The sequence below is a fragment of the Gouania willdenowi genome, chromosome 2 (assembly GCF_900634775.1).
Source record: "Gouania willdenowi chromosome 2, fGouWil2.1, whole genome shotgun sequence".
Classification (NCBI taxonomy): domain Eukaryota; kingdom Metazoa; phylum Chordata; class Actinopteri; order Blenniiformes; family Gobiesocidae; genus Gouania; species Gouania willdenowi.
Window position 1 is genome coordinate 1,864,319 of NC_041045.1, and position 27,793 is coordinate 1,892,111.

Genomic DNA, 27,793 nt, shown 5'->3' on the forward strand with positions numbered 1-27,793 from the left:
ACAATCCAGTGTTTTTAATCTAGATTCTTCTCTTTAGAATCCAGGAGCGTGACGCTCTTTTTCAGCCAATCACAGCTCTGTTTACAAACACTGCTCCATCAGACGTTCCTATTGGTTGATCCACTGAAGTCTGAGTGAGTTCACATCCCGTTGTTTGTGAAGGTTTAATGAATCACAGACGAGCTTTAGGATGATGGTGATGGACAGGAAACAGGAAGTGATGTTTGAAACATGGAGGGGGAGGGGCTAGTGTGTTGATCACATGTTGATCATGGATCTATCAGAACACATGATGGTGTCGCAGCAGAGGATGAAGTTTAGAATGAATGTGAACAGAATCTAGAACGTGTCCACATCTACCTGTGGAACGTTCATCAGAGGTTCTCCTCTAGGAGACCACAGTGTGTAGATCAGAGCAGATACACAAAGGTCAGAGGATCGTCTTCCTTCAGACTCAGCTGTTCTTCTACTGGCACCCAGCCCTACACACACACACACACACACACACACACACACACACACACACACACACACACACACACACACACACACACACACAGTAACACACTCACATTAACACACACACACACACTCACACACACACAAACACACACACACACACAGTAACACGCACACACACACACACACACACATCCCTACACACACACACACACACACACACACACACACACACACACACAGCCCTACACACACACACACACACACACACACACACACACACACACACACACACACATACACACAGCCCTACACACACACACATACACACAGCCCTACACACACACACACAGCCCTACACACACACACACACACACACACACACACACACACACACACACACACACACACACACACACACACACACACAGCCCTACACACGTACACACACACACACACACACCCAGCCCTACACACGCGCACACACGCACACACACACACAGCCCTACACACACACACACACGCAGCCCTACACACACACACACACACAGCCCTACACACACAACACACAAACGCACACAACACACGCGCACACACACACCCAGCCCTACCACACACACACACACACACACACACACACACACACGCACACCACACACACACACACAACACACACGCACACACACACACACACCCCAGCCCTACACACACACACACAGACACACGCAACCCAGCCCTACACACCAACACACACAGACACACAACACACACACACACACACACCCAGCCCTAAACACACACACACCACACACACACACACACACACACAAACACACACCACACACAAACACAACACACACCACACACCCAGCCCTACACACACACACACACACACACACACACACACACACACAACACACACACACACACACACACACACACACACACACACACACACCACAAGTTGGATTAATAAAGCAACAGATTGGACATTTTCACACACACGTGAATATTAGTGTAGTGTGTGTTTGTGTGTGTGTGTGTGTGAGACAGCTGACATGATGTCACCACTCAGCAGTGTTGCATGCTGGGTAAACTCCTCTGAGCTTTAGGAGAATGAAACCTTCAGCTGTTTCCCAGCATGCATCAGTGCTGTGGGCGGAGCCTGGACTATCTTTAGAGCTCCTCCTCATCACCCTAATACCTCACACACTGTGTGTGTGTGCGTGTGTGCGCGTGTGTGGTTGACAAGTTGCGGGGAAGTCCCTCTGTTATTCTGAGTGTGTGTGTGTGTGTGTTCCAGCAGCAGGTGATGTGTGTGTGTGTGTGTGTATCAGATTATCTGATCAGTGTCATTAAATCCTTTGTCAGATTAACAGGAATTACACACAATTTGTTTATTTACAAGCAGAGATACTAATAAATAAATAAATATAAACGTGTTAGAGGTGTGACTTTATTAAAAATATTAACTTATTGATTGTAATTTATTGTTATTTACTGCAGGTTATTAAAGGACAAACTGATACATTTATTAAGGTGAACTTTGTAATAATTACATTTGTTTTTACAGTGAACCATGTAGAGATCAAAGGTTTGAGCTTTATTAAATAATAACCAACAAAATCAGTTTAAATAAAGAACATAAATAATGGGTTAATAAATTACTATGTGAATATGAGAGAAATGTATATTCATAAACCACTACTATTATTATTATTATTACTATGATTATTATTGTTGTTGTTGTTATTATTGTAATTGCTGTTATTATATCAATTATTTTTATTATTAATGAAATGTTTAATGACGGTATAGTCCCATGAACTTTGATCTGAAGGATCATTTTATTTGAAGCCTGAATGATTGAATAGTTTTTTCAGATTAAACTCCTAGGAGGAGTGACCACGCCCCCTCTGTGACCACGCCCCCCTCTGCTCTGGGCTGCAGGTGCTACAGAAACTGGGAAAAGCCGATGAGACCAGAGACGTAGCGTTTGAAGAGATGGTGACAAAGTTCAACAAGCAGATGGTCAGTGATTGATCACATGATCACAAACAACAGGTTCTGATTGGTTTGTTCTGTTGTTCCAGGCTGAAGGAACCAAGCTCCAGAAAGACCTGAAGGCCTACCAAACAGCTGTGAAGAGTACGTGTACATCAGATAAAGATACCACAGAGATATTGAAAATACATTTAAATATTAAACAAATAAATTACACTTAAACTTAGAAACAACTTCAAAATAAGAGCGTGAACTAAGGAATTAGACACAGAATGAGCAGCAACAGTGAACAAACACAACATAATGATAAATACACACACTGAGGACTAACATGTGAATCAAAGTAGCACAAAGAGTAACATACACACAATGTTCTAAGAAGAACCTTTAGTTCACATCAGATGATCTGAAACTAAACTAGGCAGGACCTGTATTCACGAGGCAAAGACGTATTTGGCAATTAAAAATGGGCAAATACAATTGTTCATGTGAAAGACATCTTATTGTGTACATTTTGTTGTTGAGTAACGTTCCTTTATGTAATATGACCTTGAATGAAGGTCAATGTCATTGTTGTTCAATGGTACCAGTCTGAGCACTGTACCTCAATTTGTGGCCAAGTTATACGGAAAATATATATATACGTATTTTTGTGACATCATGAACTTTGACCCCTACCGATCTTTTTACTGGTAGGTTAAACAGCTTCGGTCCAATTAAATAAAAAATTCCACATGAGATGAGCTTTTCATAAATGTAAGCATTGAACTTGTACAGTAAATATTAGTAGTGATATAGAAATTTTTGGTTTTTGACACTTGATGCAACCTTGACCTTGACTTTGACATTTTGGCTCCAAAAAAGCCAGACTGCAGATCCTTGACATTGTCTTTATGAGATGTCATACGTGTCATTAGTGCTGCATTAATAGCCAAGGAGGAGATCCAAGACAAACGAGTTGTGGGAGGAAAAAAAAGAACTCCTACGAGAACCCAAATAAACACAAAGTAAATCACATCAGAGGCTAAATGCAAAGCTAATAAAAGACGTAGAACATCCTGTTACAGTTAGCGTCACAAACACTAAATAATAACACTAAAGTTTAATGTTTGGTTGTTTTTCCAGCAATGCATGACGCGTCCCGCCGCCTCCAGGACTGTCTGGCTGACATGTACGAACCAGAGTGGTTTGGGAAGGAGGAGATCGACTCACTGGCTGAGGTCAGAGACATGAACCACAGCACTGACCTTTGACCTTTCCTTTCTGCTAACACTGCTAATGCTAACACTGCTAATGCTAACGCTGATGTTCTCCTGATGCATGCCTGGTTCCTCTGTGCTTCACTGTGAAGGAGATGATAGAGAAGGAGATGGACAATAACCTGGAGGTAACACTGACGTTTATTATGGACACAGAGGAAACCTGATCAATGTTAGCATACATCAGAGACATACAATGATCAGCCTAAAGTCTGACTGATCACATTAAAACATGTTTGACGACCATCTTTCATCTTTTTATTCCCACTGAGTCACTTCTGTTTCACTCTCTTTATTCTTTATAAATCAATGTTAACGTAGCTTCAATAACTGAAGACGTAGATGATCAACAATCTGATCAATTGTTGTGGTGGTTCTGTTCCAGGACTCTGACACAGTGTGGCTGGAGTATCAACAGAACCTGATGGATAAATCAGTTCTACCCATGGACACCTACCTCACTCAGTTTGGAGACATCAAGGTGAGGATAACTGCAGATATACCACAGATTATTAGATTATCATAGATTATTACAGATATACTGAGGTTATCACAGATTATTAGATTATTACAGATATACCGCAGATTATTAGATTATCATAGATTATTACAGATATACTGAGGTTATCACAGATTATAAGATTATTACAGATATACCGCAGATTATTAGATTATCATAGATTATTACAGATATACTGAGGTTATCACAGATTATTAGATTATTACAGATATACCGCAGATTATTAGATTATCATAGATTATTACAGATATACTGAGGTTATCACAGATTATTAGATTATTACAGATATACCGCAGATTATTAGATTATCATAGATTATTACAGATATACTGAGGTTATCACAGATTATAAGATTATTACAGATATACCACAGATCATTACAGATTATTAGATTATCATAGATTATTACAGATATGCCACAGATTATCACATTATTACAGATATACCACAGATTATTACAGATTATTAGATTATTACAGATATACCGCAGATTATTACAGATTATTAGATTATCATAGATTATTACAGATATGCCACAGATTATCACAGATTATTACAGATATACCACAGATTATCACATATTATTACAGATTATCAATTAATCAATCAAATTTTATTTATATAGCACTTTTCATATATACAATTCAAAGTGCTTTACATCATTGAAACCTTACATACAATAACAAATACCCCAAGCAAACATTCTACAGGAAACCCCACAATAAAATACAGCTCAAAATGTTCTCACAAAAACAACAAACAGAACCACCAGAATCCACACAGATTAAAATATCACAGATTATCACGTTTTATCAAATTAATTCTACATATGATCAAGTTTTATCATATTTGTTTAATCCTAGATTACCACAGACTATTAGATTATCACAGATATACCACATGTTATCACAGATTATTATATTACACATTATTTGATTATCATGTTTTATCAAAATATTTTTACATATCAAGTTTTATCACAGATTGCCAGAGATTATTAGATTATCACAGATATACTACAGATCACATTTTATCAAAGTGTTTTAACACATTATCAAGTTTTATCACAGATTACATATTACCACAGATTATTAGATTATCACCGATATACCACAGATTATCACGTTTTATCAAAGTATTTTTACATATTATCAAGTTTTATCAATTTTTTAAATCACAGATTATCACAGACTATTATATTATCACAGATTATTATAGATCATTAGATTATCACAGATTATTACAGATAATTAGATTATCTCGTTTTATGAAAGTATTTTTTTACACATCAAGTTTTATCACAGATTATTACAGATGATCACAGATATACCACATATTATCATGTTTTATCACATTTTTTAATCACAGATTTCCACAGACTATTAGATTATCACAGATATATCACAGATTATTATGGATTATTAGATTATCACAGATTTTTACATATTAGATTATCGTGTTTTTTTTTTTTTTTTTTTTAGATATTGTCAAATTCTATCACAGATTACTACAGATTATTTATCATTTTATCACATATACACCACAGATCATCACATATTATTACAGATCATTAGATTATCATGTTTTATCAAAGTATTTTTTACACAATATACATTTTTAGCACATTTTCATCACAGATTATTACAGATTTCAACAGATTATCACAGATATACTACATATTATCACAGACATATCACAGATTATTATAGATTATTAGATTATCACATTTTATCAAAGTATTTTTTTTACACATTATCACATTTTTTAATCAGATTATCACATTATAAGTATGCAGCTGTGATTATTTAATGTTGGTGAATAAATTGTTTCTCAGGCTCGTATAGCGAAGCGTGACAGGAAGATGGTGGACTTTGACAGCGCTCGTCATCACTTCTCTTCTCTACAGAAAGGAAAGAAAAAAGATGAGGCCAAGATCGCCAAGGTAACCAGTGCGTGTGTGTGCGTGTGCGTGTGTGTGCGTGTGTGTTGAGACTGTGATTGCATGCAGTGTCTTTAAAAATATTGTGAGAAAGCAAAGAACAGAAATTATATTTTAAAGTAAGAATAATTTAAATTACAATTTAAAAATAATTTCATTTAAAATCACAACAAATAAAAGTTGAAGGAAAATGTGAAACTGGTGAAGAAACTGATTTGAATCTTTAAATAATGAATGACATGTTATTTAGCTGAGTGTGTAGCAGCACACAGACTTTATCATTATTATTATTATTATCATTATTATTATTTACTATAACAAAACAAACATGGTTTTATATTTTTAAACAAAGATACATTTATTATTTTAAGTCATGTTAAATATGGAGATGAATGAAGTGATGATGTCACTAATGCCTGCTGCGTTTGTGTTCAATTGTTGTGCGTGTGCGTACGTGCATGTGTGTGTGCATGTGTGTGTGCATGTGTGTGTGTGCATGTGTGTGTGCATGTGTGTGTGTAGCCTGCAGCTCTGTTGGAGAAAGCTGCTCCCAGCTGGGCTCAGGGTCTGATCTCAGCTCATCAGGTGGCTCAGACTAACCTCAGCTACAACCAGGTGACCTCACTACACCTGATCAACCAATCACAGCACACCTGATGATCACATGATCAGCAGTGAGGACACACTTTATCACTAAATAATCAAAATGTGTTTATATATTTAACACACTGTAAGACACACAGCATGAGAACAAAGAAGCTCCTCCTACTGGTGACATCTGCAGCTTTAAAACCTCTGATTGTTTCTTACGTTTGTTCCTGAGACCCTTCCTCCTGTAGCTCCTTAGGAACCTGGTCCTGTTCCACCGTAGTTGAAGTTCCTTAGGAACACACATTAATAGTGTGTGTTTGTGTGTGTTTGTGTGTGTGTGTGTGTGTTCAGGCAGAGGAAGAGCTCGGCCGAGCTCAGAGGATCTTTGAGGAGCTGAACGTGGAGCTACAGGATGAGCTTCCCGTTCTTTATACCAGGTGAGAACCTCCACCCTCAGCTCATTTAGAACCTCCACCTTCAGCTCCTTTAGAACCTCCTCCATCGGCTCCTTTAGAACCTCCAGCCTCAGCTGCTTTAGAACCTCCTCCATCGGCTCCTTTAGAACCTCCACCTTCAGCTCCTTTAGAACCTCCTCCATCGGCTCCTTTAGAACCTCCAGCCTCAGCTGCTTTAGAACCTCCGCCATCGGCTCCTTTAGAACATCCACCATTAGCGCCTGTAGAACCTCCACCCACAGCTCATTTAGAACCTCCACCATCGGCTCCTTTAGAACCTCCTCCATCTGCTCCTTTAGAACCTCCGCCCTCAGCTCCTTTAGAACCTCCGCCATCGGCTCCTTTAGAACATCCACCATTAGCGCCTGTAGAACCTCTACCCACAGCTCCTTTAGAACATCCACCATTAGCGCCTTTAGAACCTCCACCCACAGCTCCTTTAGAACCTCCACCATTAGCGCCTGTAGAACCTCCACCCACAGCTCCTTGAGAACCTCCACCATTAGCGCCTTTAGAACCTCCACCCTCAGCTCCTTTAGAACCTCCACACTTGGCTTCTTTAGAACCTCCACCATTATCTCATTTAGAACCTCCACCATTGGCTCCTTTAGAACTTCTACCATCGGCTCCTTTAGAACCTCCACCCTCAGCTCCTTTAAAACCTCTATTCTCATCTGCTTTAGAACCTCCACACTTGGCTTCTTTAGAACCAACTCCATTGGCTCATTTAGAACCTCCACCCTCATCTCCTTTAGAACTTCCACCCTCATCTGCTTTAGAAACTCCACCATCCGCTCGTTGGAGCTGTTCCAACATGTGAAGTGTGTGTGTGTGTGTGTGTGTGTGTGTGTGGGTGTGTGTGTGTGTGTGTGTGTGTGTGTGTGTGTGTGTGTGTGTGCAGTCGTGTTGGCGTCTACGTTAACACATTCCAGAACATGGCAGGTCATCAGGAGAAGTTCCACAAAGAAATGGGAAAGGTGAGTTTAACCCATTGATCATCTGATTAATCAGCTCGTTAATCATAATATGAATCATCTCATTGATCATCTCATTGATCATCTCATTGATCCATTCTGTTCCTCTACAGCTCACACAGAACCTGAACGACATCATGACCAAACTGGAAGAGCAGAAACACCTCAAGTAAGTCAAGTACTATGTATATATATATATATATATATATATACATATATATATATATACACAGTATATACAGATCTCTATGAAAAGTAGGACTTTTGAGTTTCTGACTTGGTGCGACTCAGATGTGCACAGCTGGGCCACAGCTGGTAAAAACACAGATGTTTATAAAGCTGTTAGTGCAGGTGAACACTAGCATTGTGTCTGATATTTGACCTGGACTCAAAGTGTGTTTCATATCCCTTATCATAGCACAGGGTGCTGTTCTGTTCTCTGTGTCTGATTGGCTCCCCCTGCTGGCCAATCACTGAACATGTAACAGAAATTACAGACCTGCACCATTTAAAACAATTACATGTAATGAGTTCTCATTGGATATTAGTGAGTATGAGTACGGTATCAGTATAATAGGCTGGTATCAGCCCATCCCTGGTATATATAAAGTATGACTTCAATAGATATATATATTAAGTATGACTTTAACAGATATATATAGTGTAGAAATGAGTGAATGTTCTCCTGCTGTAGAACAGAAGCATCTGCATCAGTAAAGAGAGGAGACGATTTAAAGAGGTAAAACCTGTGGAGCAGTGTGTGTGTGTGTGTGTGTGTGTTGTGTGCTCCTGTCAAACTAAACCTTCACTATATTATATTCATCTGTTGCAGTATTGATTAATGTTTGTTTAGTTAGTCTCACATTAATATTGTTACTAACACTATTATTGTAACTAAATATTAGAACATTGGAACATTGGTCCACCAGTGATGATGTCATCAATCCTACCTCCACAGCGATGATGTCATCAGTTAGAAATAATTTATGTACGGTATCATCGCAGTCCAAACAAATCCGACGCTGCACACCCTTGAACCAAGCAGCAGCCATGTTGAAAGTCTCAGCGCTGTCTGTCACTGAAACACAGAGATATTTGAGCCACACACAAACAGACTTATTATATTATAATCTATGAATGTTTGGTCTAAACTGTGAATGTGGAACATGTTGAGTTTAATTTCTAATAACTGTGTGTGTCAATGTTGATCAGATCAGTTTTGTTTAAAGCTTTTATTTTTTTGTTTTATTATTATTTTCTATCAGTGATGAAATCAACCACAGTGAATCCGCCAGCTCAGCTCCTAAGGTAAATATAATATATCTATGATTTATTTCTTCACTTATACTCTAACGTGTTGTGTTGACCAGGGGTCATTGATAATGGACCAATAATAATAAATAATAAATAAATAATACAATCATTAATAATGGGCCACGGTCTGATACATGAGCTTAAACTGTTAAAGAAACTATTTTAACTTTAAATGTATTTAGTGGTCATTTAAGCCCTGCTTTTATTGAAATAATAAGTGATCATTGTGTCTATAGATAATATATGTGTTTAGCTTTATTATTAGTGACAATAAATCGTTACACAATAACATTAGATATGATCTTTGTATTATGAAGTGTTAATTTAATGATATTATTCCAGGTGTAGAGGATGTTCTGACCTGTATGTTCCGATATTAAATTATTGATTATATTTAATGTCTTTGTGTTTTTCCTGTTTTTCTCCTGTTTAATGATTATTTTACTGTTGAACACTTGGCTCAGTCCAAGGTTTAATGGAATGAACCATTATCTAAACTGTAGGTGGACTCATTGATCATGTGATCAAACTGTTTCCTCTTCTTTTTCCTTCATTTGTTACATTTCTTTTATTTACTCATTTAATATTTTTTTTACATTTGTTTTTTTTTTTTTCATATTTGACATTTTATAGACTTTGTAATGAGTGAAATGTGACTAAACACTAACTCACTAAACATGTCCTCTTCTCCTGCTGCATGAACTCACCTGTGCTTTAACTCCGCCCCCTGACCCCCCCCCCCCCCCCCCCTGTCAGAGACCTGGTCCTCCAGGCCGGCCCCCCTCCACACTGACTCCATCACCTGATCAAAGACACCAATACACGGACGACAACACACACACAACTACTACACAACAGGTCAGAGACACTTTATTATTATAGAGAATAGTACATTACATTACATTACATTACATTACATTCTATTCTATTACATTACATTACATTACAATATATTACATTATATTCTAGAGATTAAACTGCTCTGGTTTAACTGCATGTAAACATATCTTTTTCACGTTATTGATATAGTGATTTTAACTTTGTGTATTAATCTGTGTGAAGCTCCGCCCCCTAACGATGTTCCTCAGATGTTCTTCGTTTCTCTGATGACGCTCCATCAGTGATGATCGTGTCTATGTGTAATATTTATTATTTATCTCTTGTTTCCTACTGCTTGATGTCAGTCGTGGGTAAGTGGGCGTGGCCTATTTTCCCGCGCTCTTTAATCCCTCCTTTCGTCTCTTACTCTAAACTACATTTATCCCTCTGTACATTTGCTCCTCCTCCTCCTCTTCCTCTGTGGTTCTTTTTCCTCTTGCTCTGTGGTTCTTCCTCCCCTTCCTCTTCCTATATGGTTCTTCCTCCTCTTCCTCTGTGGTTCTTTTTCCTCTTCTTCTGTGGTTCTTCCTCCCCTTCCTCTTCCTATGTGGTTCTTCCTCCTCTTCCTCTGTGGCTCTTTTTCCTCTTCCTTTGTGGTTCTTCCTCCTCTTCCTCTATGGTTCTTCCTCCTCTTCCTCTTCCTTTTCCTCTGTGGTTCTTCCTCCTCTTCCTCTTCCTCTGTGGTTCTTTCTCCTCCTCTTCCTCTGTGGTTCTTTCTCCTCTTCCTCTGTGATTCTTCCTCCTCTTCCTCTTCCTCTGTGGTTCTTCCTCCTCCTTTTCCTCTGTGGTTCTTTCTCCTCTTCCTCTGTGATTCTTCCTCCTCTTCCTCTGTGGTTCTTCCTCCTCTTCCTCTCCCTCTGTGGTTCTTTCTCCTCCTTTTCCTCTGTGGTTCTTCCTCCTCTTCCTCTGTGATTCTTCATCCTCTTCCTTTGTGGTTCTTCCTCCTCTTCCTCTATGGTTCTTCCTCCTCTTCCTCTTCCTTTTCCTCTGTGGTTCTTCCTCCTCTTCCTCTGTGGTTCTTTCTCCTCCTTTTCCACTGTTGTTCTTCCTCCTGTTCCACATCTTTTCCTTTTAGCGAGAGGATGATGAAGAGGAGGAAGAGGAGCAGAGCATCACTGGAGGCTACGCTCAGTATGACTCAGCGTTTTCAGCTCCTTCATACGCTGAGTCGAGCTGGGACGATGAAGGAGGTGCAGATGTAGGTCAGGGTGGGGTGAGGATGATGAAGATGAAGATGATGAAGAGGAGCAGTAGGGTGTAGAGCAGGAGATTGTTTTACCCATGTTTGGACTTTACGTTTGTTCACCTTGTTTAATGTGTGCGTGTGCGTGTGCGTGTGCGTGTGTGTGTGTGTGTGTGTGTGTGTGTGTGTGTGTGTGTGTGTGTGTGTGTGTGTGTGTGTGTGTGTGTGTGTGTGTGTGTGTGTGTGTGTGTGTGTGTGTGTGTGTGTGTGTAGGGCGATGTGACCAACGATTCAGATGGAGAACTTCCTCCAGGGTTCCTCTACAAGGTTAGAACCACTGATGATGATGGTGATGATGGTGATGGTGGTGGTGGTGATGATGATGATGATGATGATGTATCTCCAGGTCAAAGCCATCCATGAATATTCTGCTACTGATAACGATGAACTGGAGCTGAACGTTGGAGACGTGGTTCTGGTTCTGGCCTTTGATAATCCAGATGAACAGGTTAGTGTTCTATGAAACATTGAAACATAAAACACTTTTGATGAGTTGACATTTATTGTTGTGTGTGTGTGTGCGTGTGTGTGTGTATGTGTGTGTGTGTAGGACGATGGTTGGCTCCTGGGCCTACAGGAGTCTCTCTGGTTCCAAAACAAAGATTTTTCAGCCAAAGGTGTTTTTCCCGAGAATTTCACCCAGAAGATTTGAAGAAGATTTAAAACCCTGAATCCTCTGTTCTTCATCATCATCATCATCATCACCACCATCATCATCAGTAGATTTAATCGTCTCAAAAACACTGACGTTCAAAGTTATTATTAAAGGTTTGTTTCTTTGGGTTTGGAACATTTTCTCACTTTGTTTTTTCAACACAAACTGGTTTATTCATGTTTAATATTTATGATGATAACTCTAATCTTCATCTCCTACACACACACACACACACAGAGTGATCTTTAGAAGACGAGGAAACGAGACAAACGATTGGATGACATCAGCTCCAGCTTCCTGTCGAAGCTCTTATTTTGAAGGACAATCACAGGTTTACCTCAGCACGAAGACACAATTACACACTTTAGTGAACAACCTTCAGTGTTCATAGATCAGGGGTTCTCAACCTTGGGGTCGGACACTGGGAGGGGGTCGCCAGATGCCTTCAAGAAACTAAGAATATTTTCTGAACAATTTCAGCCCATTTTTTGTTTATTTTTATCCTTTTTCTGCAACTACACCAAACTCACCATATTTTAACCTATTTTCATCACTTTTTCTTGCCATATTTTTGCTGCTTTTAATGTATTTTTGCTACATTACTCCCATTTCTGACACTTCTCCATCACATTTTAATGCCTTTTCAGCACTTATAAACCCTTTCCACCACTTTTCCACCTAATGTCACAGATGTTGACCCATTATTGTCACTTTTAACCTTTTTTCACCGTATTTCATGCTTATTTTGCCAATTTCACCTCATTAGCCATTTACCATGCCCATTATTTGCCAGTTTAAACGAATTGTTTTTAACTTTAAGCTAATATTGACACTTTGAACTGTTTTTACCACTATTCCACTTTTTTTTTGGTCTCTTTTAACCCATTTTATTTGTGAATAAAACAAGGATTTACCTCTTTGACTATATACTATGGCCCAAATAATAGCACTTCTCTGTTTGTAATCCATGTGTTCATCGTCTTCATCAGCCGCTTAGACACGCTGTAAAAACATTACACACACACACACACACAAACACACACACACAATGTATAATATAAATAATCAGCTTATTAAGGTCACATTGTTTCTTTAGTCCTTTGGCAGGTTGATGTAGAACTATAAGGACAAATAAATATTGTTATTTGGGGAAACTTTTACAAACATTGATTGGATGAAGGCGTGGACATTGCCTTACAAATGTTGTGTCACAATACACTATTTATCCAACCAACTTGCATTTCTCCACATTTTTAGATACAGACAATAAATGCGGTTTTTGCAATAATGAACCAGAATCTCTTACACATTTATTTTTGTTACTGCATTAATTCAATGAGTGTATGGGCTCAAATAAAAAAATGACTCAAAGTGCAGGATTAATAATATTCAGTTTAACCGTAAATGTAATATTATGTACTTAGCATTTTATATGGTAAAATCTACAAATTTAATGTAAATTTAACAAGTCTTCTCCCCTCTTTGTAAGCTTTCTGTGAGAATTTAAAGACTATATCATAACTTTGTCCCTTATTAATACACAAAAAAAAAGCATGAAAACTGCAGTGTGTTCCTGTGGACACTAGATGTTGGTGTGTAGCCTTGACACAGTCATAGATCAATATGTATTTTAACTATACAGTATTACAATTTTGACTAGTCTATATCCAAAATATACTGACATAAATTGTACTTTTTGTGAATTTATAAATATAAACTAACATCACACTTTTAACACACTTCAAAACATCAGTTTAAATACAATAAAATATATTTAGTACAAAATTGGTTGTTCCAAAATAGCATGCTTTAAGTTAACTAATCCTTCCCATGACAACCAATCAGGGTCCTGGATTTGGTTCCAGTTCCTCGTATTTCATTTGTGTGGCACAAGGTGGTAAAATGTCATTTATCCAAACTGTATTTAAGCAGGTATTGGACAGTAACAGTATTGAGTTTCACCAGCAGAGGGCGCTAGGTGCCTTATGCATCACTAGTTAACGTTAGAAGAAATCAGTCGGCACTGATGAGCTAAAGCTAACCTGTGCCTGAACCAAGCTAGCTCCTCTTAAAAGTATACAATAATTTAAAATTATTTACAAGCATTGAACACTTTTCGAACGACATAATTCATCTTTTTGCTTCTGCTTGTTTTTACAGGTAAGCAGGTTGAAATTCACGCACAATGACAGATAACAGTAGTAATGTTTAAGTACTTTAAAGAACAATATTTGTTAAGCTAACACCAAAGTCCGACCAAGTAATTTATTTTGTGTGCCACCGCGTCTGAGATGACAGACAGTGGCAACTACAAAGTAATACATTTGGATAGTGTAGTAGTCTGTAAAACAGAGTTTAAAGAGTTTATTTGTGTGAAAAAACAAGTTGAAGTGTTGCGACAACTCCGTTCACTCCAATGTTCGTTTTTCTTCTAACAGCAATGGCGGTTCGTGGAGCCTCGCAACAGTTCCCGGAAGTGAGCAGTTGACGATTGCAGCCAAATGGAGCACGAGCGGAGTCTACATTTTGTGATGCACTTTTGAACGGTAAGACAATCCGTGTATAATTCCTTCATTCATTATGTAACAAAAACATGAAAAAAAGACAAAAAACACTCTGATAGTTTCCAAAACCAAAATGAAAAAACAGAAAACGCCTTGTTTTTCAAATTCAAGCTCTTTTGCTTCGGTGCAGAAAAACGGAAAACAAAACCTAACCCTCATTTTTAGTTAAAAACTATAATTGTAATAATGATGATGTAATTGCACCACATACACATACACATGAACTGAAAATACACGGGTCACACTAGGGGGGAGATGACACGAAATGATAAAAACTGTAGAAATAAATCTATTCAGGAGCCGCTAAATACTGTTTTATTCCACTTATTTACAAAATCTGATTCTTTAAAATGTGTCATCACTCACTCCTTCCATCATTATGATCTATATTAAAGTTTGGGAACCACTGGTGTAGAGCAACTTCTCACCCTCACTCAGGATAAGAGCAAAGCTTTTTTTGTTCATATTTTAATGGTGAGAGCCATTTGATGCTATGCACTTGGTTGTAAGGAGAATGTGTTTTTACGCTTGGCTCGGTGCGTGTGTGCGTTTGCTGCTGCTGATGTCACGACGGGTGTTTCCTTCTTGTTGCGTCGACGCGCTGCCGTCCGGTCACACCCGGAATAAAGGACAAGGGCTACGGGGAACAGCGACCTTCAATGAACGAGTGCATGTCTTCGCTGCCTTGCACTTTTGAAACTCGGAGGAGCCAGTCGCTTTAGTTATTCTCCGGGGTCGCCATCTTTGTTTTGGTCAGACAACACATCGGTGCGCGCACATTTTGCGTCGACGTATTTTTTGCATTGACGTCATTGATTACGTCGACGCGTTGTCCCGGCCCTACACACATCGCATACCCCCACTGCCAGACTAAGGGGGAGCCAAACAACCCTATTGGAAGTTTGACAAATTGGTATAACCTGCACGGAGTAGCGAAGGCCCTTCTCCTTGGACTCTGTAGATAAGGGAATCTGCATGTAATCCGTAACATTCTTTAGGTGGGTGTGACAAGAACATGATACCCAGATCTGGTGTCTTTTGAAATAATCAAAAACATTGCCCGAGTCATACTTTTTGCAGAGATGGTGCACAGCCATCTTTGTGGTATCACGCTGCATTATCCACTAAGACTGATGTAAATCATTATTCTCATGCACTTTATTTATTTATTTATTTATTCAGTTTATTTCCGAGTTTCATAGTTTATTTTTTATTTTTTTTGTACATGCCGAAAAAGGAGACGAGAGAAGCAGGTTGCTTGCCCGAGTCCCGTCCCCTATTTTGAACACAGAAAATTTACATCAGAGCTCGTCTCTCTGGTCAAACATTCTTTGGTTCTGAACACAATTTCATTTTTTTTTTTTTTTTGTCCTTTTTTGTGTAGGATTTATTCTCATCTGTAGTCAGTGTTGTCTTCTTTTTTTATTTTTTATTTCTCTCCATCGTTGTTCGTGTCATCCTTCTTCCCCAGACGTTGTTTGTGTTCCTCCAGTTCAAAAGAAAAGTTCATCTTCTTTCTCATTGATGTGTTGATCTCGTATTCTTGCAAAAATGTCTTCCGAGTTTTTTCTTTATATCGAGCCAAGTTTGCAGCTTGTTTTGTCTCTGCATCAAGGTTATTCCAGCTGGTAATAGCTCTGTTGACAGTGCTGTATTTTACAATGTTAGATTTAACCCTTTCTTGTTGTTGGGGCAGAATAATTAGTTATGCTTAATAATATAATTACTTATATTTTAATCCTTAAGCCTTGGGGTGTAACTTTTCATTGTGTGATTTCTCATGTCTTCAACTTTAACTTGTCTTCACTCTGGGTCAGACTGCCTTGTCCAAAGCACATGATATGCTTACACACACACTCACATAGTCCCCAAAACATTCCCAAGGACAGGTGCGTAGGCACTCTCTGTGTGCGCACTCACATGTCACACACACACGCCATACACATCCATTCATTCACACACACAAACACAAACGCACACTCCTCCGTCTCTATGACAACCGACAGATACAGGACTGGTTGTTTAGACCCAAAAGAACAAACTGTCTTTCCTTTTTTCTCCCTCTGTCCTCACCTCCTCCCTCTCTCTGTATCTCTATCTCCTGGGGGGAGGAGGGAGGGGGACTGAGGGGAATATACGTATTGGATCAGAACTGTCTCACTCTGTCATCGAACGTCTGGCCGGACGGACATAATTTTGTACTCTCTTTTTTTTACTTAGTCTTAGTCTTAATAAATCTTTTCTATAAAATCATCAATGCTTCCTCCTGGATTCCATCATTCAACCAGAGCAATGAATCATGTCTCAAATGAGGTCAACCGTAAATTCTGCCGTAACAATTGGCGATCACGAACAGGACCATCTTCTGTCCACCCCTCGGACAGAGACTGGATCACGAACCATCGGTTGAACCTCAAACACCAATTCGGACTAAGGTAAAGCTGCCTTTATAAATATATATATATATGTAAATTTTCATTTACATATATATATATTCGCTCTGTGTTGATTTTTTTTGGAACCAGTCAAGCATTGTATTGATTTTCAGCTTTGAGCTTTGATTTTGATCCTCAGCTGTTCTGTGTTTTGACGCAGTGAATAGCCATGAGAAAGGCTCAAATGGTTGAGGTTCTGTGCTTTTTAATGCTGTAGGTTCTCTCTGGTTTTCTTCGGGCTCGGATATTTTGTTTAGGTCATTATTTACTTTGGTTTTGTTCGGACACCCACAGACAGCCTGTGAGGTCCTGACCAGAGATAGACGGGCAACCAAAGTTTCCAAAACATCCCAGCGGTGCCATGATCTGAGTTCACCTCTGTACCGAAAGATTAAAACCCCGAATCTAACCTAAATTGTGTTTCTGTGAATCAAACAGATGAACAACCCAATAAACAAATAATATATGCATACGCATATACAATCTTGGTATGATGTGAACTCAGATCATGCTTTCAGGCGAGTTTTACTTTTTTTTTATCTTTGTTTTTATTTTGTTTAAACGTGGAATCAGATTTCTCCCTTTGGCTTGGCTTTAATGCTTTCATTTGACGAGTGTCAGCTTTTTAGAAAGGGAGAGAAATACAGAGAGCCAAACACACACACACGTCGCTGCTGTGTTTTTTCTTTTTTTTTTTTGACGTGTGAACACACACACACACACACACACACACACACACACACACCCACACACACACACCCACACACACGTACAGAGAGAGAAAGGGAGAGAGAGAGAGCACACACACAGGCACGCGCACGGGCGCACGCACACGCCACACCCATCCCAAGAGAGAGGTGGCGCCCCTCACTGGCCAGTTTAGTGCACTACACACTTGTGACACAACATTGTGATTTCTCACTTCTCCCCTGCCGATAGAATAGTGCCATTACACACAGACACTATTTTATTTTTATTTTAAATTTTATTTTGATTTCATGTTTGATGGGCAACACACACTCAAACACACACTATGATGAATACAGTATTTCATTTATTTTATTTTAATATTACTGTTACCATCATTATCATTTTTTATTATTTAAATTGTTAGTTTCTGTTGGCTTTGTGGTTGTCCCCTGAAGAAACGACATCTTCAATGAAAGAATGAAATCACCTTCAACTCTTACGCTAATGGAATGTCAACATCATTCAAAGGACCAAGCATCAGAAGGAAATGGACAATCAAAGGTGTGTGACCTTTCAGGACTCAAGGACTCAACTCCCATTCAGCAAAGCAATGCTGAAATAACTCGCTCAGTCCCAAGTCAACTCTTCATCGTCTATGAATGGGCCGCATGCCAATGCCCCATCATCAAAGACTGAGAACCTGTGGGCGTCGGAGTGGACACTCCCCCCACCAATGAGTTGCGAGTTAAACGCCACGACTACTGCCTGAATGATGGGCAGCAACTGCAGACTGGTCACACGTCTGCTGGAAATCTTCACCAAAAAGACACTGTTTCAAAAGCCACAAGGATACCAAGCCACAAGAAGTCCACCACAGCCTTTGGTGGTAGTGCGCACGCACACGCACAGGCACGCGCACGCACAGAGCTAAATCACTTTAGCCTTGAACTTTGGCATGAAGGGGGACAACTAGCAAATAGCCAACAAGCTTCTCCTTCGCACAATACTAACCCCTCTATCTTCTGACTGTGCACTAGATTATTTTGTTTTCATTTATTCTCTCACACGCAGACAGACCAGACATACAGTCACACACCCACATTCATAACTATGAGAAACACAGAACTTCACACAGAACCCTTCTGTTTGCCACATGAGATCAAGTGTGCCCATCATTTATCTTTGCTTTTATTCATTATGTTGCTCATTTATTTACACTGCTTTGGCCTTTATGAGAAAACAACAAACAAAGGGGAAGAAAATAGTGTTACTAAAAGGTTGTTTTTGTTTGCTTTTCTTTCATTTATTTTCTTGATTGAGGGGAGGCCCCCCCACAATGCAAGATATGGTTACATCCGCTGAAGACAGAGCCCTCTGTTGCCTCAGCTTTTGGAGCTGAAGTTTTAATTTTTATTGGCCATGATTTTTTTGAGCTCACACGTTTTTCTCCTTTGTTATTTCTGAACGATTCTTCTTTTTCTCTTTTGTTTTTACTCAATTTCAGGAAAATTGAGACAGAGATTGAGGACTGCAGCCTCAACAAGTTTAAATTTTGACATTTTTTTGACCGATACCCTCGTAAACAATCTGTACCTTACCCTTTTTGAAGCTGCTTGCGACAGACAGCCTAGTTCAACATTCATTGTTTTCATTTTGCGCGCTCCCCCCTTAACCGCGTCGGACTGTCTGGCCGGCCCAAAGCCACTCGACAGCAGGGGGGGGGGTACCAAATTTTTCCTGAGAAAAATGTCCCATTAGTTGCTATGAGTACATAGGCAATTACTTTTCAAACAAGAAGTCCTGGTTTAATGTGCAGAAAAAGGATAGACCTTGCTAGGGAAAGCACTCTTAGGGGGATAGTGGTCCACCTGATTTGATACATGCTTGGTAACCGAAGACCGTTCTGAACAAATTTCTACGTTCCCTTAGAGTGAGGGTTATTAGAGGTTGCGTGCTCCGTTCAATCTTAAGAAGTGCCCAAAAGAAAGTCCTGACAGTCTGCGTTGGTTTATAATTCTCCTGCTAATTCGGAGGGTTTTTTTAATCTCCGGAGTAACGAGTGGTCGAGTTTGAAATTCTCCCTAGCTTTATATTTTAAATAAAGACACAGGTCGAGAGGTTACCCTTCCCCCATACTCCTCCCAACTTTATATTTTTCTTAAAGTCAGAAGTTGGAAGGTTCCTTGGAAATTCTCCCTAGCTTTATATTTTAAATAAAGACACAGGTCGAGAGGTTACCCTTCCCCCATACTCCTCCCAACTTTATATTTTTCTTAAAGTCAGAAGTTGGAAGGTTCCCTGGAAATTCTCCCTACTTTATATTTTCATAAGGCAAGGTTGAGAGGGTCTCCGGCTAATTCAGATATTTGTTTTAAGTTTCTGGAATTTGCAGCTGTTGAGAGTTTCCCGCGGTTTGGTACCGCGGTTGAGTTTGTTGTTAGGCATGGCCATGCGATTCCTGCCTGATCAGCAGATGAGCAGACTGTCAGTACTGCAAGGGACAATACTCTAAGTGTAGACTCCGCCAAGGCGGAAGTAAAAAGGAGCGTACCTCTTAGTAATCAGACGATACCAGTAAAAAGCAATTAATTAACACTAAAAGGTTGCCAAGCATGAGGGGGCAATAAGAGCTCATTGACCCCGAGAGACGAGGTGGACTGGCTATCGCCATTGGTGGGTTAGATGAGACCTATATTCCACTTAGACACTGCAGCAAAACCTTGTGAATGCATGGACGTGAAAATTGAGGCATGAACGTGTGCGGTGTATGAATGACTGAATGATGACACGTTACGTATGCCTGAGAGAACCGCGTTGTGAGTGCGAATGTGCCGTGGACGTGTCATTGAGTGATTGACCGATGAATGGCTGCTTGACTACACATGTTCCTCTGTTTCACCTTCTTTTCCTCCTGGGTTCTGATGCACTAGATCTTCTCCCTGTTTTTGCCAATTATGTAGTGGGGTGTTTAGAAAACACTGCTGCTTGTTAAAAATTAAGGTTTTAGGCCTTGGGCCTTCTAAAAAGTTACCAGGTTTTAAAGGTTTTTTTCTGGGTGTTTAAAAACACCAAACGACGTTTTTATATATGATACCACTTTCAGTGGAATGACTGGCTTTGACCTTGACTGACCTTACTGTTCATGTTCAGTGTCCATGTTTTTTTTGTTGTTATATGTGTATACTCGTTGTGGTGTGCACTTGTCTACGTCTTCGTCTTAGTTGTTGTTATTATGTAGCTTTTTCCAAAATACAGGTCGCTGTAAGGAGACGAATCAAGATCCAACTAAAGAAAAGAGATATTTTAAATTATCCAGTTAAGTCTTAATGGTTTCCTCTCTTTCTGTTTCTGAGTGTTTCCTAACAGAATGCCACCGCCTTCTCGACTCCGATCCTGTCTCCTCCAGCCGCCATGCCTAGTCACCGCTCTTATGATGAAGGATGAGAATTAAAGGGAAGTATTGTCCATAACTGTAACTGGGAAGCAAAGGGGAAATAGATTGAAATAGACACGTGACAATATGACATATTGTGGATGTTCTAACATAATATTTATTCCAGAGACTACAGAGACTTCCAATCCAACTGCAAAAGTGGGGACAGATCTTCAAATTTCCAAAAGGAGCGTACAGTTGACCCTGGCTTTGACCTTTATGGCTGAGGAGAAGGAGGTCGAGGAGGTTGGAGGGCACAAAGGCAGGCGGACACAAGAGAGAGGAAAACGGAGACACATCCAAAATGATCAGATAAGTAATTTTCCAATGATATTTATCATATGGTTTTAAGAATCCAAATGTATTCTTATGTAAAAAAAGGGAAGGGAGGGACCAACGTCCCTCTGATTTTTGATTTATATTTTATCATAGGAAAATATACCTCAAACCCTCCAACCATTTTCTTCTTGTTCCAACAGCACTTAGCGTGCAAGACCATAAAACACCTTCACTGGGTTTAGACACTTTTAAGGGAAAAATTAAGTGTTCTCAACATTGGGTTGGTGGCCCAATCTGGGTCGCCTGAGATTTAAAAAGGGTCCTCCTGAAATTCTTGATAATTGATTGAAATAAGAGATAGTTTAAAGTTAAGTAACTTCCAAGCATTTAAGGAAGCTCTCCAAACCGTGCTGGGGCTCGTCACCCCTACGAATGGGATAAATACAGAGAGCAAAAGACAATATGATTGTTCGACTCAACTTAACTTTAATTCTGTCTAACCTTAAAGGGCCAATAATCTCGCTGAACTCTGGTTCAGACACAGAATAGGAGACACTTTTGCCACCAATTGACCTTCAAAATTAAGTAAATTACATCTCAAATAATAATTATGAGGGAAAATAATGAAATAAATGAACTGACAAATTCAGCTCTATAAAAGAATTAGGCTATGTAATCAGGTGTGGAGTGTTAACATTATTCAGAATAAATAAAGGATAGAATAAGATTTCTCCTTCACAAATAAGAGATAGCAACGAAAAATGAAACAAACAATTTAAATAAATAAATAACATTATTTATTTATTTGGTTAAACTCAGTTAGCTTTCTCACATCTCCATGTCTCCCAATTGTATGTTTTCATCTTGAAGACATGAGAAATCACACAATGAAAAGTTACACCCCAAGGCTTAAGGATTAAAATATAAGTAATTATATTATTAAGCATAACTAATTATTCTGCCCCAACATTGTATAAACACATTATTATGTCTTAGTTCATAAGCAGTGTGTTTGTATGTGAAACGTTTTTGTATTTGATATGGGAGTGTTTTTAGTGATGCCCTATATGCGAGAATTTGTGTGTTGTTGTGTATTATTTCTTGCAGTTTTAGGTATTTGGCCTTTTCAAATAGTTCATTTGTGTGTGCATTGTGTGGTGCTTTATATAGAATTGTAATTGCTTTTTTTTTGTAGTTTAAATAAAGGTTCAAGATACGTTTTGTAGGTGTTTCCCCAGATTTCAGAGCAGTAATTTAAATGTGACCCAATAAGAGAAGAATAGATTGTCTTCAGTGATTTGGTATGTAGTATTTGTTGTAAATTCCATAGGATGTAGCTGCTTTTGGCAACTTTGTTTTTAACTACTTGTATGTGTTTTTTCCAAGTCAGTTTCTCATCTATCCACACTCCTAGTGCTCTATATTCTTTTACTTGTTCAATTATATCCATGTCTAGTTTCAGTCTAATATTTTCTGTTATTTTTTTATTTCCAAAGCTGATGAATTTTGTTTTGCTGACGTTTAGGGCTATTTTATTGACATTGAGCTATGTTTGGATTTTTGATAGTTCCTCATTCGTCGTTTCTATTAGAGTTTTAATGTCTTTACCTGAGCATAGGATGGTTGTGTCGTCCGCAAACAGCATTAGTTTAAGGCAATTTGAGACTTTGAAAATGTTGTTTATATATAGAATGTACAGTTTTGGCCCTAAAATCGAACCCTGTGGCACACCACATTGTATGGTTTGGCATATTGATATGTTTTGTTCAAAGTCCACATATTGTCTCCTATTTCTCATATAACTTTGAACCCAGTTTAGGGCGTTGTGCCTAATGCCGTACTGTAGTTTTGAAGTTTTTCTTCCAGAATATCATGGTTTATTGTGTCAAATGCTTTTTTAAGGTCCAAAAAAATGCTGAATACAAATAAATTATTTTCTAATGCATCTCTTATATTTTATATTTTTCTAGAATTTTCGATAATTGCGGTAATATTGAAATAGGTCGATAATTGGTGAAATCTCGTTTGTCTCCACTCTTGTGGATCGGTCTGATTTTTGCGATTTTCATTTGGTCTGGGAAAATACCATTTTTGAATGAGAGATTGCTGATATATGTTAGCGGTGGTGTTATTCCAGCTGTTATAGTTTTTAGTAGACTCATAGTTAAGTTATTAACGTCTCTGGATTTTTTTGGATTACAGTTTGTAATGATTGCTTTCACCTCTGCTTCCGTTACTTCTTCAAGTGTTAAATAGTTATCATTCTCTATCTTCTCACTGTCAAAATGGGTCCATTTAAGTGTTGGATGTTGACAGATTCCTCTCCCATATACAATAGTCCGATGCGGTTCATCCCTATGTACCTGAATGGTACCTCCAACAGTGGTAGAGGGAGCAGAGGCCCTTTTGGAATTGATCAGGACCTAAGTGTCCACCCCTAAGGCTGGAATCAGAACTTTCTAGCTGTGAGGTAGATGTGCACTACACACTGCATTCTACACACCAGCGTGCTGTTTACTCACACACTCAATAAGGGTAACTGAGTTAAAGGGGCATCCCCACGCCCCACCAGGCCGGCACCGCCCGGAGAGACCCTGCAAAGAGAGCCCCCAGCAACACCCCCCATGCCCCCCAGAGACCCACCGTCCCCGCCACGCCCGACCGCACCCTCCCGATCTGTACACGGCGGCCCAGCCATCAACAGAGGGGCTGGGCCCCCACCCGACAGGCCCGAATCTGTGAGGCTACCCACCACCCTGTTATGGTGCCTCTCCATTCTCCAATGGAGAGGCACTTCCCTATCCCCTGAGTGAATGTGTGTGTTTAGTGAATGTATGAAGTGCTATTCAAAAAAAGGTGGACGGAGGGGAGCGGTGCTCCCCATCCAACCTATGTGTATGTGGTGCAATATCTCCGGAGGGTGGAAGTGGTGGTCCCACCCTCCGGGGGGTGGTGTGTTTAGGTGTAATTAAAATTGGAGGGATTAGTAGGGCAGCCAGAGGTGGGGGTGCCGCCCCCGCGCCACTACTTAGTAGCACAGGTGGCGGCCCCCTCAACCCCAGTCCCAGCAACCAGCCCCCCAAGGGTTGGGTATGTGAGTGTGGTGCAACAAGTGGGTGAGCCAGACTAGCTGGGAGTGAGTGACGTGAAGTGTCCATGTAGGAGGCCTGTCTGGTGTGAGCCCGGCCCGTCTGCATGGCGAGCCACCAGAGAGGGTTGATGGCACAGACGGGCACGTGGCACTACGGGTCCCAGGGACGCGCCAAGCAGCAAAACTGGAGACCCCCCCCCAGGCAGAGCCAGGCACCAGCCACATCCCCCAGCAGTCCAGGCAGCGACCCCCGCTGGCCCAGAACGGCCCGCCCCACCAAAGCAGGCGGAGGCCGAGCAGGAGAGAGGCCAGCGCCCACACCAGGGCCAGCACAGGCCCGCACGACACCACAACATAGCACCCTCCACAGAGGGGCGGCTCCGGCCTCCCCCTGACGAGAGAGGACGCTATCAACCGCCCAAGCAGGGCCACCCCGCCAGCCACGGACCGATAGGCAGGTGAACCTAAACCCCCCCAGCCAGGCACCGCAACCCCACACCAACGCCGCCAGCAGAGCACTGGGGGGATGAAAGACCCCCTGATCACCCCATAAACACTTGTATTACCCTCAGGGGGGCTACAAGAAGGATTGGGTTAAGGTGAAAAAGTTACTTGGTTCTCCTTTAAGTTCATGCGTGTTTAATTATAAATTAAACATTTTATTCCATAGCATTTTGTTTTTCCTTTCTTCCTTTCACTTCTTGTTGTGAGTTACACTTTTGCACATTTTAACTTCATTGTGCACATCGTATTTTGAACTGCACACAGGTGTGAGCTTTTTTTATTGCCAATGATTATGGATTTTTTTTGTTGTGGGAGTAGTTTTTTCATTGCTTATAGTCTGTACTGTACAGACTGTATTGTGTTTTAAGTGGCCCTTCTACCATAAACACTAATGTTTTGACTGGTAGTTCAGACTAAGACAAATTAAACTGTCGGGCACATAAGTTGTAAATTGTTAATCTAATCCTTTGGTGTTATTCTGTGCATCTGTACATTTTACTTTTGGGCCATTGCAAGTCAAGACATTACTGGACAGCTGTGTGATGTGGTGCTTTCCCAGAAATGAGGTCACAGGTTTTATTTCAGAATTCAAGTTTTTATTTCATAAATCTTTATAAGTAACACTGTAAACATCAGAAATAAAGTGTGATCTGATCACATTTGATACTTGAATGTTCTTAATAGACTATTGCTTAACTTTAACTAACTTTACACTTCTGATTGCACTTCAGATCAGTTTTACACAAAAATGTCAAAACATGTCAAGTATGTGACACAACAACAGACTGATCACTTAAAAGTTATTTTTTTTTCAAGTTAGTTCACTCCACCAGCTTATATGATTTACAGTATGTTGGCCTCACTGGAGCCAGACTTCAGGATCTTAAGAGGAACCCATGTTTATTTTTTGTTAATGATAAAAAAGGTACAGACATGTGGCATAGTGTTTGTGTCATTAACGGTTTCCTATGAAACAATATCATGCCTTTTATAAGTTAACAGTGTAAAACATCTCTGTGTTGGTTTCAACTTTAATAATGATATACAGTTTTGTCTTCAAATATAAAATACAATGTGTGAAATAATTTTCTAGAAAAAACAGGTCAGCAGGTGCTCTCTTTTCATTCATGGCTAAAATAAACAAAAGTCTTGAACATTCATCACACATCACCACAGTTTTACAGTGACTGTTTTAAATCCCAGTCCCTGACTTTTCCTCTTTACAGTATGTTGGCCTCACTGGAGCCAGACTTCAGGATCTGAAGAGAAAGAACACATTTCACACATTTCCTGAACCAGGGATACATAAACGCATAGATCACAGGGTTAAGCAGAGAGTTAAAGTAGTACAGACAAAGAACAGCAAAGAATGTTGACACACTCATTGCTGCAAACCCTGCTAAAAGTGTAACAATGAAAGATGGAGTTAAAAATATTAGAAACACAACAACCACTACACCCAGAGCTCTGGCAGCTTTCAGCTCTGACCTGTTAACCTTCTGTGAACTCTGAAGTGTCACCGCTGTAACATGAGAGCGCATGGCCCGGGCCTGAGACACAGCCACCATAAACACTCTCACATACAGGATCACTATGACACTGATTGGAATGATGAAACTGAAAATTAGATCAATAACTCCAGCAAGAGGTGGTAAATAAATTGTACACCCTCCAGCACAGGAATCAAACCCACCTGGATGTTCAATGTTGTCTTTGAGCATCACAGTATGAAAGACAGTGGAACAGAGCCAACATAGGACAATGCATATCTTTGCTCTGTTTGCTGTGACTTTAGTTTGATAGTGCATTGGATCACAAACAGCCACATAGCGATCAACAGAGATTAACACAACAGTTCCTACTGAAGCAGCAGTCGAAACTAAACTTAATGCTACATAAAAGACACACCAGTCTGCACCTAAAAACCAGCAGCCATCGATAAGGAAGATCAGAAAAACGATGACAAACCCGACAGAGAAATCTGACACAGCCAGAGAGAGGAGGAGGAAGTTGGTGGGAGTGTGCAGCTTCCTGGAGGAGTTAGAGAGCAACACACTGATATCATTATATGATACAATAATTATCATCAAAGCAGAAAACAGCAGGATTCTAACAACATAACAAGTCATAAAACAACAGAACATGTCAATACTTGAAGTGTGAGATGGAGATGATGACCAGCAGGTTGAGAGTCACAGTGAGCACAGAGATGGAGGACAGGATGATGTGAAGGAGCACAGACACTGAGTGAGAGTACATGATCCTCCTGCATGAAGAGTTTCCCAGGTGTGGATAGCAGAGCTCAGCTTCATCAGGTGTGCTCATAGTGATGAGAAGATGATGATGCACTTTGCATTGTTCTGTCTCAGCCTCTCTGATGAACAACTGATATATTATTCCCGCACCAACACATGGATGTGGAGGCTGGACCTGAGGACTGGACCTCCCTCAGAGACTGTCTGATTGACAGATTATTATTCTACTCCTACATTATGCAACACTAAA

At 39.9% G+C, this 27,793-nt stretch overlaps 2 protein-coding genes across 9 annotated transcripts in view; one reads left to right on the top strand and one right to left on the bottom strand.

Moving 5' to 3' along the window:
* The window catches only part of bin1b (bridging integrator 1b), a 50,612-nt gene that overhangs the window by 756 nt on the left and 22,063 nt on the right, over positions 1-27,793 (top strand). Inside the window, exons 2-15 of one of the 8 annotated variants that reach the window (XR_003675400.1) lie at positions 2,410-2,490; positions 2,553-2,607; positions 3,589-3,683; positions 4,108-4,203; positions 6,077-6,184; positions 7,124-7,209; positions 8,129-8,204; positions 8,315-8,370; positions 8,896-8,940; positions 9,467-9,509; positions 11,851-11,904; positions 11,984-12,085; positions 12,188-12,405; positions 14,731-14,838. Coding sequence is in view for 7 of the 8 variants with exons in the window: in XM_028465441.1 (XP_028321242.1) it covers positions 2,410-2,490; positions 2,553-2,607; positions 3,589-3,683; positions 4,108-4,203; positions 6,077-6,184; positions 7,124-7,209; positions 8,129-8,204; positions 8,315-8,370; positions 8,896-8,940; positions 9,467-9,509; positions 10,272-10,373; positions 10,700-10,705; positions 11,470-11,655 (1,035 nt within the window). In the remaining variant the exon portion in view is untranslated. Of the gene's footprint in view, positions 1-2,409; positions 2,491-2,552; positions 2,608-3,588; positions 3,684-4,107; positions 4,204-6,076; positions 6,185-7,123; positions 7,210-8,128; positions 8,205-8,314; positions 8,371-8,895; positions 8,941-9,466; positions 9,510-10,271; positions 10,374-10,577; positions 10,886-11,469; positions 11,713-11,850; positions 11,905-11,983; positions 12,086-12,187; positions 12,428-14,730; positions 14,839-27,793 lie in introns of those variants that run through there. The other 7 variants (XM_028465441.1, XM_028465452.1, XM_028465461.1 and 4 more) reach the window with 7 other exon arrangements.
* LOC114474918 (trace amine-associated receptor 6-like) lies at positions 26,509-27,613 on the bottom strand. The gene is made up of 2 exons (XM_028465527.1): positions 27,441-27,613; positions 26,509-27,319 (listed from the first exon to the last, which is right to left on the bottom strand). The coding sequence occupies exons 1-2, from the start codon at positions 27,611-27,613 to the stop codon at positions 26,509-26,511; spliced, it is 984 nt and encodes a 327-aa protein (XP_028321328.1).